The sequence below is a fragment of the Hylaeus volcanicus genome, chromosome 5 (genome assembly GCF_026283585.1).
Source record: "Hylaeus volcanicus isolate JK05 chromosome 5, UHH_iyHylVolc1.0_haploid, whole genome shotgun sequence".
Taxonomy (NCBI): Eukaryota; Metazoa; Arthropoda; class Insecta; order Hymenoptera; family Colletidae; genus Hylaeus; species Hylaeus volcanicus.
The window spans coordinates 4931640-4945288 of record NC_071980.1 but is presented as its reverse complement, the minus strand read 5'-3'; the positions used below and the strand labels follow the sequence as shown (position 1 = coordinate 4945288).

The window sequence follows — 13649 nt, the reverse complement described above, 5'->3', positions numbered from 1 at the left end:
AATAAATTTGATAGAGAATTAAATTTCACGTAGAAAAGTTAAATACAGTCTTTCTCTATCGCCTCTGATAACGGAACAATTAAATTAAATCTGTGATTATTTTATATTCCGCATCATTAGTTTACCAATTTACACTTACGAGCAAACCTCTTGGTGAATGGCCTGTTCGAAGTGTTGAGTATTCACGATGGCACGAATTTTGCCTGCGCTATTGCTGGCCCAGTATGGCGTCACGATCTCCACTTTTGATTCACATGCATCGACTCTGAAGAAAAGAAGAACTTTTAATATTTATACAACTGTGTAATATTACTATATCTATTTTTATAAATGACCGAATATATGTCTGTTCATCCGTAGCAATGTGAGACAGCAAAAACCAAGAAAGTTTGAAAATTATGTACCTTCCGCTCTCATTTCGATTCTTTCCAGGCGACTGTCTCGGATTCCTGGTCTTCCTGACGTTACCGAAGAACGAGTCACCATTAACCTCGATATCCGGATCCAAGGGGTCCTGGAAACTAGGACCACCGTCCGGGATGTCGTCCTCTCCAGCTTCCCTGCTTTTTCTTCTTCTACGCGTTCGATGGCCGGGTTCACGCGTCGTTGAACCATATCCCGAGCTCATCTCGAAGTCACCGTACATCCTCTTCATCAACGCTTTATTTTCGTCGATAAAACGCTCTATCCGTTCTCTGAAAGCATATCGTTCCACCCATTTTTACTGAAACTCTTCCTTACGACGTTTACCAGAAAAAAAAAAGAAGCTTTTGGAAAAACCTAATACATCGGTATGTCAACGTAAGAAAATTATGTAAAGCATTGTTATAACTTTATTACGACTATTACATCGGATATGCATTTCCAGCAGTTGGACAGAAGAGCTGATGGTTTTTTTTAATGCATGGGACGCCACGTATCAAGTCCCCTCTCAATTCCACTCCCAGAGCAACAGAAAGGGCGGTCCAGAGAATCTGCAACAAAGATACGAGATATTTCGTTAAAAATTTTTCATTCGTGTGAGAAAATTTGCTCATCTCGTCGTATGCATAGCGATACCGAAAGCACCGCGAGACGAGAAAGTAAGAGTTTAAGATAAGAAGCATCGTGGATAACAGAAAAACGCTCGAGGGGGGTTCTCAGAGATAAACCAGTGACAAAGTTGCGATAAGTTAGTGGAAAATTACGGGAGCTGTGGAAACGCGAGGCATGCAGGAAAGGATCCTTGATAAAACGATCCTTGGCTACGGATGAACGATCGATATCGAGCAAACCGCGCCTCGTCGGTGCCCAAGGCGTACGTGACCGTTTGGAACTGTATTTGCACTGTACACGCGAGGCGAACGGTGCCAAAGAACCAACGTGCATGCACAATTGTACACACATAACCCGTGGAACCGATCGAACGTGAAGCGATACCTTCGACCAAACACTGGGTTCAATCGCGCCCACGCGGTATATGAGTCTGATAAGAGACCCAGCAGGTATTTTAACATTTTTCCAGTCTCGAACGAGATACTGTTTATTTTACGTTTCAACGCGTTGCTTTGGTGTCACCTGTGTACGTTGCAGTTGAATTCACTTAATTGAAATTTAAAGAATTTACGAAATTAAGAATTTGCCGTTGTATGAATTAAATTGCGAGGAATTTATTGAATTAATATGCGGAGAGATGTGATTGTCTAGCAGATTGATGAACAAGGTTATTCTTCGTGTTACTAATGAAATTATCAATTTATTCATTAGACATGAAACGGATTTATCAAATTAAAATTCAAGAATTTGCTCTTACATAAATTAATATATGACGAATTTATTGATTTATTAGAATTAATAGAAAGATGTAGCGATTCCTTTCATGCAAAAAATTGTGACCAACCAAACAGGTTGACAAATATTATTTTTCTGACGAGTAAAGAACAATTTCTTTGAAAATTATGTAATTATCAAGGACTGAGAACAAATAGAATCGATTCACGAATTTAATCATTAATACAGAGGTAATTGTCAAAACTTTTGCAAGAGTAGAAATGACATTATTAAGGCTGTCATGAAACTCGCAGATTCCGTTTGAAGGCTTCATTCAAGTAATATTTGAATAGCGTGAGAGCTGTAGGGTCAGCCAAGCGCGTGGGTTGGTTACCTGAAATGGGCTGCACCGCCGTTGTTAACAGCTCATTATGCCAATTATGAAACACCGTCTCTAGGAATAACCTTCTTTTGTAGACGAAGCGTCAAGAAATGCTTCTTCACATTTTTTTTGCAGATTTTTAAACATCGGTATAATCTATTTTCTATCGAATAGAAACAAAATTTGTAAGCATTTCTGTATTTCTTGAACAAATTATTATTCGATTCAGTTTTGAATATGGAATCACCCTGTTTAACAATGTATCGTGAATTACGGAACACCGTGTATAAGAAGCGGTTTACCAACGTAGCCAGGCACCCACGATCGACCGCAAGGACGTTTCCAACGAGGAAATAATTGTTTTGTAGGAAGACTGACACGGCGGTTAATGCTGGACTCGAAAGGGTAATTGGAATTGGCGTTGGCCCTATGTGTTAAAGTGTCGTTTCAAAATTAATTCTGGAATACCATATATCTGGTGCTGTGCGTTACATCGTTAATTTGAAAGTATTTCCTGCATAAATGTCTCTGGTTCTCCATGTTAAATTGTAACTTTAAACAAATTTTTGAGCGAATTTCTCTGCTATTACATAATAAATTTTTTCTTTAAAAATAACAACGTATCACATGTCTCCTGTATATTTCAATCCGATGCATTGTCACGTTGACAACATAACGTAGACGATTTCAATATTACACAGCACCTAACCGATGTTCGCTGTTGCAAACTATCATAGAGGTCATCATGCATCGTTCGCGGTCAACGTCGCGAACATTCACGCAATTGCGGAATTTCCTATAACCGGAAGTCGGCTCGGTTAACGATACGTCTACCTACACACGTGTCTCCGTGACAGCCGTCGGTAGGCGTCATTCACCGGCTCGACTCGTTCGAGACCGTTCGCATACGCGATAAAAGTACGACCGATGGATTGCCCGCCAGAAATGAATCACGCTGCTTGGCCACGCGAGTCAGTCGCAGTCTCTAGTATGAATTGAATGCAGAGATTAACTCGCATCTATCTTGTCACTTAAATAGAGTAATAACGTCAGTTCCTAATTGATTTACTGACATCTTAATTCGCTATTGTTAGATGAGTTGGTAGATCAATTTTTCAGTTAAACTTTGAACTAGAAACGGGACAAAAATTAATGACGTTTATTCAGGATTAACCACCACTGTTTCCTGAATATTAAAATATTTGAGAGTATTCACATAATGGAATATTGGAGCAGTCCCAGGTCTGAATAAATGTCACGATTTATTTTCTCTGGACCTGGTGGGAACCATCCAACAGAATATCCAAGTGAAAGAAATCGATCATGCTATCGATCTTACATCACATCGAACGAACCCGTAAACGTGATAGTCATAAAACCGTCCGACGAGGTTTATCCTCAACGGATTTTGCAAGAGTCGTCATAAAATTAAATGAATTTGCTCGATGTAACTCAGATTTAACGACCTTATAATACACTTCGATAAAAAGCGGTCGTTCACTGAAACGAACGTCTTTAATCCATCGAAAAACTGCCGAGCTTCGAGGTCGAGCAAATCCCTCGCGTTGCGACAGTATTTCATTTGAAAAGAAAGAAATTATCGGACAGAAAAATTCAAATGTATTTGAAACTTATGCTGGGAAAGAAGCCTCTCCTTGCGACATCGTCAGGATTATGGCAATCTCATCAACGAGCATATCGAAGACGTAACGATGCTCCTTACACTAATCCGTTCTCATAATTGCTATCCGACAACTGGCCCAGAGGCGAACGTATGTTTCTTCCGTCTTTTTACTTGAGTGGAATAGTTGCAACGGACGTGGGTCATTTAACGAAGTACAGAATTCGAAAAGTATTCGAACAGTATTCCAATTAAGTTTAAATATTTGAATAACGATAATGAAAATAATGAACCATATCACACTCCTCGAATACTATAATTTCCCAGCTTTTCGATCACTGGAGGCTCGGATTGATTCGTCAGGGAATAATCTCGGTAGCCATTACGGATCCTTCCCGACATCCGAGTGAAGACGACAATCACGTTCAGCGGCTGGTGAAAGGAGCAATCATTGGCGCGAAACAGTTTCTAAGCACGGACCGACATTGAACCGATTAAACGATCTCTGGCGCTAATGGAACATCAATGGCCACGCGTATTTCGTAATCGTTTGCGACGCCGTTTTCGATTCCGTGGTTATCTACTACGGAGGAAACATCTCCGGCGAGTCGTCGACGAACGAACACTTTCCCGCCTCGTGATTTTGGATTCAGCCAGGGTCCGCGGATGGAATAACAAAATGTAGCGCGAGGTTTCGTCCTGAATTATGATGTAACGGATATTTCGTTCGCGACGTAACAAGTGAAATGTGATGAAAAATTGCTGGTACCGAGCGGAGTCTATATTTTCTATGTGCCAGGTCACGTTGAATTTTCTTATTCGTGCGCGATCGTCTCGATAGCCCGATCGAGGAATATTTTATCAGCGTCGGCTTCCGTGTCGCTCCCTCGAGTGGAAACGTTTAAATACACCAGAAAACGAAACTTCTTAATATGCTAATAGATGTTATTGGGATTTGCATGCTATTGCGTGTAATTACGACTGGTCACGCACGATAAACTGTGGGGGACTGACATACATACACTACCAGCCAAGAGTATGGAAACCTTACGAAGGAAACGAGACTCTTTCCACCAGTTATTCATTGAATTAACAACATACAATTTTAGTTTTGTTAGAAATCAGGAATATTCAGGAGTAATCAAGCTGTATTTGAATGATATGCACGTACTGTTCGAATATTATTCAAACCGTATGCTAATTAAAGAATGTCATCATATAGTACTCAAATTGTACGATAATTTATCGAATAATAATTAACTCGATGATTCATACGCGATAATGACAATTTGACACAGAATCGAAACGATTGTATCGAACATTAACGAACATCGTGAGAAAAGCGGAGTGTTCGTGCATCTCGGAAATCATTTTCCACCCACTGGAAACACTAAGCTAACGGTTAGGCAATTAACGGGACGTTTACGATTGCGTTACTGTATATAAATGAAGTATCTGGTACGGCAGCTAGCGATCATCGCGGAACAATTGCTAATTAGGAGTAATTTAATGCAGACAGAGGCCAAGTGTCGCGAAATTAATGTTTTCCTGAAAGAAGCCAGGTGATCTCATACTTTTGGTTGGTAGTGTATGTAGGTACATGCGTGATCCCGTTCTCGTGTTTTCAATATTGTGCTATTGTACGCGATTGTTATCCCTGGTAATGCAATCGGATCGAGTAATCGTAATTATACGTTAATGTTAATAATGTGGTTATACATTGAGCGAGATATGTTTACCATTTAAAACGTTTACGTAAGCAAAACTATCGATATCCGTGAGGCATTAAATACCTACCAGGGAAAATAATAAAATAATAAGTATGTGACCACAATATTTGTTTCCCACGTAAACGTTTTAAATTGTACGCTTATCTTGATTATAGTATATCAAGAATTACGTACTGTAATATATAATATTATTTTTTTTAAATTTCTTCCGCGGTCTTAGTGGTCGTTGAGGTCAAAGGGTTACCGTCTCAATGCCAGCGTCCCGATTGACCTCTGGCTGCGATGCCGTGCCAGGAATTCTTTTCCGTGGCGCACGAATCCACCAACAGCGAGAAATAAACGACGACAACGGTAAAAGGCGACACGAGCGAAACACCTGGGCAAGCGTAACCGAGGCGCACCGTGTGCACACAGCTGATCGTACGTTTCGCGAGATTCTAGGGAAGATACTCGGGGTCACGGGTGCTGCGAGGAAATGTCACGACGGTGATATAGACTTTGAACGTTCCTGTAGCCACGGCCGCGTTCGATCACCTTTCGAACGATCCTCGAACGTGTGCCATGGTCTTTCAAGTACGAGACTACGGTTGCGACGTATCTCTTCGGGGAACATAAATATCGACCAACAGGAGTCCTGTATCCAGCTGTCGCTAGATGCCACCAGAGCTTGGGACCCGCTCGGTTTGTTCGCTACGAGGATACTCGATACTCCGTTACCACGGGTACAATTCGAATATGTTAGTATTTGAATATTCCCATTCGAATGTCGCTACGTGAATGCCTACTCGAACATCGGTATCAGTTTTATTACGTTTTCGCGTACTTGTGAACTTTCGGTATACTAGCAACCTGGAAACTTGTTGTTTCATAGAATCTTTGAATCTCCACAATTTTACTAATTTTTATGTGCAAACTTATAAACTCGTGAATCTACAACCTTATACAATTCTAAACTTGTAAACTTGTAAACTTACAAGCATATAATAAACATATAAACATATAAACTTGCAAACTTGTTTCCTAAACGACATTTTCGGACGATTCAGCGGAAGTTCCCGAACGTGAACGAGATCTGGAAACACAGGAACCAGCATTGACGAAATCTACTTGTATATTCCACGATCGGAGCTCGTGTGCGAATAACTCGGTATACTTTCTACTCGCAATTCTTCCGCTTCGATAGCCTATGAGTCACGCCATTGTTACTCAGCATTTGTAAGAATTGCATGAACAATATAGCGCTAAAGAATCCACAGTGTCACGGGCTCTAAACGATTGCAATTACCGCTGGTGCGTATGTGCGTAGAATCTCAAGTTAATATCACACTCGAGGAGTCAGTTTACATACACCTAATGGGAATACGCGAATGGCAGTTAATTGCTATTACGTCGTCGCGCGGATTCACGGAGCCAGCGGATGTAGCTATTTATTCTTGACGAATTCGAACGTTAAGGAATCGGATAGGAATCGAAATATATTGTTTTTTTATTTTAAATAAAGCAAAGAGAAATTTCGACGAAGCGCAGAAATTCTCGTTTCGTTTTAGAGGTGGGTTGGGTACCTTTCAAAAAGTTTGGAAACGCTGACGCAAGGTATCTCGTGAAAGGGCGCTCTCATTTTTGGCGTTCAGTTACTGAGATATCGGTTGATGGATCGGTCGACGATTAATGGTTCATTTACCGAAAGTGAAACTTACATAAACCACGGGAACGTTTAAACACGCATAATCGTTCGAATTGCACCTCCAGCATGCCGCTAGACGTTGCTTCGACGACGGGACGCAGAGATATCGAAAGTTCTAATGTCGTTGCAGACTTACCGGTATTTGCACGAACGTGCCATTGTTTAGCTGAGGGTAAGAGTACAATGGCACCACGGGAACCGAGCCATTTTTCAGAAAAATTGGACCTTGGATGGGCGTGACGTGAGCGTCTCTTGGTATTTCTTGGTCGTCGTCGTCGTAGTAGTCGTCGAAATCGTCGTCGTAATCCAGGACAGCGTGGACCGAGGTCTTGGCGCCTGAACTACCGCCTTCTCCGTGGACTCTGGTGTATCTTTGACAAAGTAAATTATCCATTCTTTGAGTAACAGTACAGATTGAAAGAAAATTGTACGATTCAACCTCTACCTTTTTCGGGAAATGGTCAAATTTGTTTAGAATTGGGATTTTTCGGCGATTCGACCATTCGACGAATATAATTTAAATACTACAGTGGTAGTTGAGTACTACTCGAATATTGAAGATCAGAACTTGAAAAAGTAAAAAATTGGAGCACTTTCCTCCGCCAATGGAACAAGGAATTCCAGGTGCTTATTGTCAACGTTGATACATAACGGAGGGTAAGTATCGATCACGAAAAACGATGATCTTCAACGATGATTAACCGTCGTTTGCACAAAAACAACGGTGCGCGGATGAACGTGACACATTCGTACGAATAACTCGCGTCTGAAATAAATGATGTGTGACGAAAGAAACGACATTGTGCGGATCGATGACATAATTGACCGCACACGGGAACGGGAATCCGCGAACGAGTAACGTCAGACGATCGTCAGAAATTCATTAGGAATGCGTGGCACGCAAGAAGAAACCGTTCGACGGATCGTTACATAAATAATTGCGAGCTCGATTAAACGGTACTGTGCGAACCACTTTCGCTGCTCCGCGAACGACGATTTTATCGAAACTCTGATCGGATGCATCGATAGAACCAGATATTAAATTGTCTGAAAAATTAACTGACAATATCATGAGCGTCTCATGATGTTGACGTACGTATATGGAAACATGGAGAATTATTAAAACAATTAAATTAAGCCAAATGCAACTAGGCAAAATTTACAAAGTGCAACGTACTGTAGCTTTTAAACAAATTCGAAATCAACAAAATGATGATTTAAACTACCCTTAAATCTACCGTGGAGTACATTGTAATCCAGTTTCACATAATTCTCTATGACGTAGACGCGTTATTCTTCGCCAACTTTTAATTCAAGGCCATTTGAAGGTAACCATGTGATTACAGGCTCTTGAACTTTTTTCGGTGACAGTTACAACATCGTACACGATAAAAATATGTAATCCTGTTGAAAAAACAAGATCTGGAAACGGATTATGGATGCATGGTCGGAATGCTTACGTGATTGACAGATATATGAGTTAATCGTACAATGACCGGAAGACTGAATATCCCGTATTGTCGCAACGTGACATTCTGAGAACACATATTTCGAACGATGTTCGTAAGTGTTCGTTTATATCGGTCGTTTTGCGATATAATTTCGGCCAACTTCGAAATTATTCATACATTAAACATACAGACTGCATTCATATCCACTTAAACGTTGTTCCGAGAAATATTCACCCGTTCGGTCTCTCAGGATAACTCTCCTGTTCAGGCGTCCTAGATGTCCTGAGATCGTCTTGATCCCTCTCCCCTTGAACTCGTTGTTGCTGTGGCTGTTGCGGTTGATGCGGTTGTTGAATTTGCTGCTGCTGCGGCGGCGACGGTCTCATTTGCTGTTGCTGCCTCGGCTGGGTCCTCCGAAAATCCTGATTGTAATTCGCGTACCTGGTGTCCTGCGTCGAGGAGAAGGACGAGTGCTCAACGAACGGGTTCGTGCTCGTCTGCCGATTGAACGATGGCTGTTGTCTTTGTTGTTGGTAGCCGGCGGGCGGTATGTACGGTTCATTTTGGAAGGATTCGCGTTCGTTGAAGTTTAGGGCTGGTGCCGGCGGAAGTACCGCGTTCAAACGGAGGTTGTTCGCTGGCGTGTGTCCTCCGTTCTGACCACCGTAGAAAAATGGCGTGGGCGTCGCCGACTGATACGGCAAGGTGAAATTGGCCAGCGACATGTCTACCGTTGCGTCTGCAAGAAAATGTGAAAAATAAAAATAGAAGAGGATCGATTATTTAAAAGAATTCGACACATAATCGTCCGTGTGAATTTATATATTCGACTATTCATTTAATATGTTTCCTTTTTTGCGGGATGAAAAATTGTTGAACCGAATTTAGGTACCATGGTGTCCCATCTACGGTTTACGAGTTTCTTCTCTGTCGTTCGACGTGACGGAAGATGATCGATGCTCGAAACATTTTCTGATTATTCGGAACTCGAATTATTCGAACTTTCCCGACATACCGGAGCCGCGATTACTTGGACGTGATTAATGACTGCTTCCTTTCCTTTTTATTTATACGATCCTGAGGAGTCGCTACTTCGCGCAAACGTCACCGAGGTGGACATTAATCATTGATCAAGGTATGGTTGTTTGTTGGTATATAAACAGCAACTTCATTTCAGCTTTCTTGCGGTCCGAGCAATAACGATTATCTAACGCATTATCGGTGATTAATAGGGGAACAATAAATCTGAAAGAATTCGGTACTTAATCGTCTGTGTGAATTCATGTATTTCACTGTAGATGAATTTGATACACTGTTCATTCTGTAATAATTATACTGTCGAACAAGTATAAAAATTGCAACCAGTCCTAGCGTCGTCTAGTATCAAGGCCCTCCTCAGTGGTCCAAATAAATCTAATAAATCATATTTAACTGTAATTCCAAGAAGAATACTTTTCTTACTGATTTACTTTATTTCATTTGAAATCTACTTAAAAAATAACAAGGGATCATGGCACAACCGAGGGGCTTGACGAAAGAAATCATGAGAACGCGTTGGCGTTGTTCGTACACGCGCGTGGACCACGTGTCACCGGAAGAATATTCACGGAATACCAAAGCGACGACGATTGCGCATGTCTACCCGCGTATCGATAAAATTCGCCCATGGCCGAACGAGTTTGGTCGTTCGTCACTTTCGCCCGCCGAATTGCTTTCTTCGACGACGGGTATGCAAAGCGAGCTTTCACCGAAAACGAACTCGAGTACCCCCTGCCCCCTTCGCTGGAAGCGACTACCTGCTGCTCGGATACGTAACATCATGAGCAGAAAAAACATGTATTCAGGGACCCCGATTTAAACGGGTCCACAAAGTCGATGTTCCAAAAATCTCTCCCGTTTATTCGCGTATTATTTTCTCACGATCCAGGGGATGACAACCCGTCCTCGTCCTTCCAACATCCTGCACAGGACGAAAGCCTACCTGGCTCAACGATCCATTCTCCTGCGCGAGCCTTCACGCAGGGCTGGTCAGGTTCAGCTTCAGCGGAAGCACGGGTCACTCACGCACCGAAACGAAAAAATCTCGGTCCCTTTTGCTTTCACTCTCGACGTTTCCAGCGAATGCGAGCCTTCGAAGTCGAGGATCGCGAATGGTGCGCGATAATTGTCGCCTAGCGATCCACGAAACGAATTCTTCGGGACCAACACTCGCCGAGGACGGAACGACACGTGGTCCTGAGCGAATCGCGAGCTCGCTCGTTGAAATCGCCGGGACGCGCGAAACGTTACGTTGGCGAGCGACAACTGAAAGAGACGCGTTTTAACCGCGTGCACAGAATGGGGATAAAAGAGAGGTGTCCCTCGATCATGAAGAGTAGCGCGACCCGTGGGTTCTCTCTCACTTTCCGCTCTTTCGACGGCCCCCCACTTTGATGTCGGTGCCCCCCACCTGGCGATACCGATCGTCGCTGTACCTTTTTCTCTTGAGAGATCGCGCGGCTGAACGACGCCGCTGGGCCCGAATTTAGTCCCATTTAAACACTGTCCAAAAGCGTATTCGGTGTTTTGAATTTTTTAAGGGGCTATTTTAGTCTAGAACCCTCGGGAAATCTATTTCTTTTTTTTTCAGTGGTATATTTTTAATGCATGGATTTTTAGCAAATGTATCTGACAGAGGATTTTGTTGAATTCCAGTTTAAAAATGTATATATTATACAAATAGCATAATGATATATACATTTACGTTGAATTCGCTTTTACAGGAAAGTGAAGAAAGAAGTCAACGTTGAACTGTATCGCAACGGGCAATTATTCCGCTCCCATCACGTGGCCAGAGTCGTTCTTCTCGTCTTTTTTCATCCTCGCGCGGTTCTTTTCTACCGAGCGACATTTTTCTCATCTTCGGAGTGCCTTCTCCGCTCGGATCCCTATATGCTCGCTCCGGAACCTTTCATTTCGTTGCACGTGGAGCGCTATAACTGTATCGGAATCTTCTGGAGGTCCACCTACATTCACCTTCTTCATTGGGGAGCGCTGTACCTTGATCCATGGATCCCAATGGTCTTTGCCAGCCTTCCAGCGTTTTCAGCCAGCAAAAGACCACGGAGAGAAATTGTTTACAGATCTTAAATTATGCGCGCAATTTTCGCTTCGAGTATGTGCCGAGTGGTTTTACTACAAAAATGGAACCACAGTGGAAATGGAGACGTGAATACATAATTTAGGAGCTTTCTAAGTAAAGTACCGGAATATTGTTTCTTTTAGAGAAAGTAATATAATTTGAGTCTTCAAACATGGATGGTGTCTAACTACTATATTGCATTTAAAATATAGTGCCAAATGTAATAAGATACTCGATGATTCTCAACCAGAAGTGAGGTCAGGTGGCAATTTTATAATCTCACTCTATTAAACCATGCGATTTGCATAGACGTTCGTGGTCTACTGGTTGCGCAAACGAAACAGGACGCGATCCAAAAAACAAAATCGATAAGATTTACGACGTCGAGACGCGTGTCCGTGAATCGATCACTTTTGTAATTACTGTCCCCAGCGATAGCATATCGAAAGGAAGGAAGGCCAATCGCGTGGTGGATTTCGGAGCGTGCTGAGCACGATCGATAAGAATCGATCCGTTGATCGACGAACTTCCTGTCGATTCCTGCTCCACCCACTCGACAAGGACTTTGCCTGCCTGAGGCGTAGCTATCTGTTGCAGGAAGCCGCGAGCCTGCACGCGGAAAAAAAAACGATCATTAATCGATCACGTGTTACTTTATCGATCTGGTAACCATTTAACGACTCGATCGTTACACGAGTCCTGTAACGAAATGTTTTGCTTGACAAATTTTGCGAGATTACGTGCTCGATACTAACAAAGGATATTTGACGATTGACGCACGCCGAAAAATTTGAATTTTTGCGTGCTAGATGGACCAATCGTAGCGCCATTTTTCAACATTTCATTTCGTTATTTATTCATTAAAATTCAAACACTTGCGAAACGTCCCGATATCATTGAAAGCGAGGAGAGAAATGTTTGAGCCGATTTTATGCAACGCAAGCGTGTGACGTAGTTGCGACATTGCTTCTTAACAATCGAAAGTAGAATTAGCAACTGAAGCACAGCTGCAGACCACCCTGATCGCCAACGTTATACCGTTAACTCCGCCGTTAGATGCGAGGTAATAGATAAAGCGGTCTCTCGAGTAATTACACGCGACGGTAATTTGTCTTTGAGGAATTCAATTTCAATAGTTCGACCAATTGTCGGGCACAAAGTGGCTGGTGGCTTAAGAATTTTGAGGAAATTCACATCGATGATCGTTAAGTTGCTATTGTTAGATATTTCAGTGAATTAACGCTCACCGGTCCTGATTATTTGATCGTCCAATGATTTATCGCTAGTAGGAATGTCAGCAGTTTGTTGGGGCCCACTGGCCCCTCTGTAGCTCGGGTACCTCGGGATTGCTAACCCCGTACTGTAGCTCAAGCATAGCTACAGCCCCTGAGGGCGTAAACAGGTTTTAATTCTGAGTAAGAAATTCGCAGCACAAAAAGCAACTAAAAAAAATAAAAATTCATTATGGATTGGACGAAAGTAGCAGAAGTTATAGAGAAATCACAAACGCGCAAGTTCTAATCGTGAATAGGTATCCGGAGTGACGCAAGACGAAAAGGGTGAGCGGGAGAAAAAAAATGATCGAGAACTACTGCATTAGAGTGTTAGCTCAGCGGATCCTGAGGTAGCAACAATGCGGCAATAAAACACGATCGTGAATGCAGTATGCGTCAAGTGCATCGAAAACGCTCTAACCAAGAACGTGCACGCCGCGTGAATGGACACACGCCAGTGAACCCGAAGAAAAGACTGACAATGAAAGGGGGTCAGATCCATGCCACACGCGCAATACGGAATAATTTTGCCCTGTTTACCACTGAACTTCCTATTGTCCATTCGACTTGTAATTAAATCCGCGATAAAGCCGCGCGATACCGAACTAGTCCAGTCGTGGGATCGAGAAACAAGAAA

At 42.4% G+C, this 13649-nt stretch overlaps 1 protein-coding gene across 2 annotated transcripts in view; it reads right to left on the bottom strand.

Annotated features, from left to right (window-relative positions):
• Positions 1 to 13649, bottom strand: part of LOC128876123 (protein spaetzle 3) — a 15535-nt gene extending 1886 nt beyond the window's left edge. The window contains exons 1-6 of one of the 2 annotated variants that reach the window (XM_054122232.1): positions 12986 to 13649; positions 8852 to 9356; positions 7303 to 7537; positions 850 to 974; positions 405 to 695; positions 140 to 265 (exon numbers count right to left, since the gene is read on the bottom strand). In XM_054122232.1, coding sequence (XP_053978207.1) covers positions 140 to 265; positions 405 to 695; positions 850 to 974; positions 7303 to 7537; positions 8852 to 9342 — 1268 coding nt within the window. In that variant the 5' untranslated portion in view covers positions 9343 to 9356; positions 12986 to 13649. Of the gene's footprint in view, positions 1 to 139; positions 266 to 404; positions 696 to 849; positions 975 to 7302; positions 7538 to 8851; positions 9357 to 10598; positions 10963 to 12985 lie in introns of those variants that run through there. The other variant, XM_054122231.1, reaches the window with a different exon arrangement.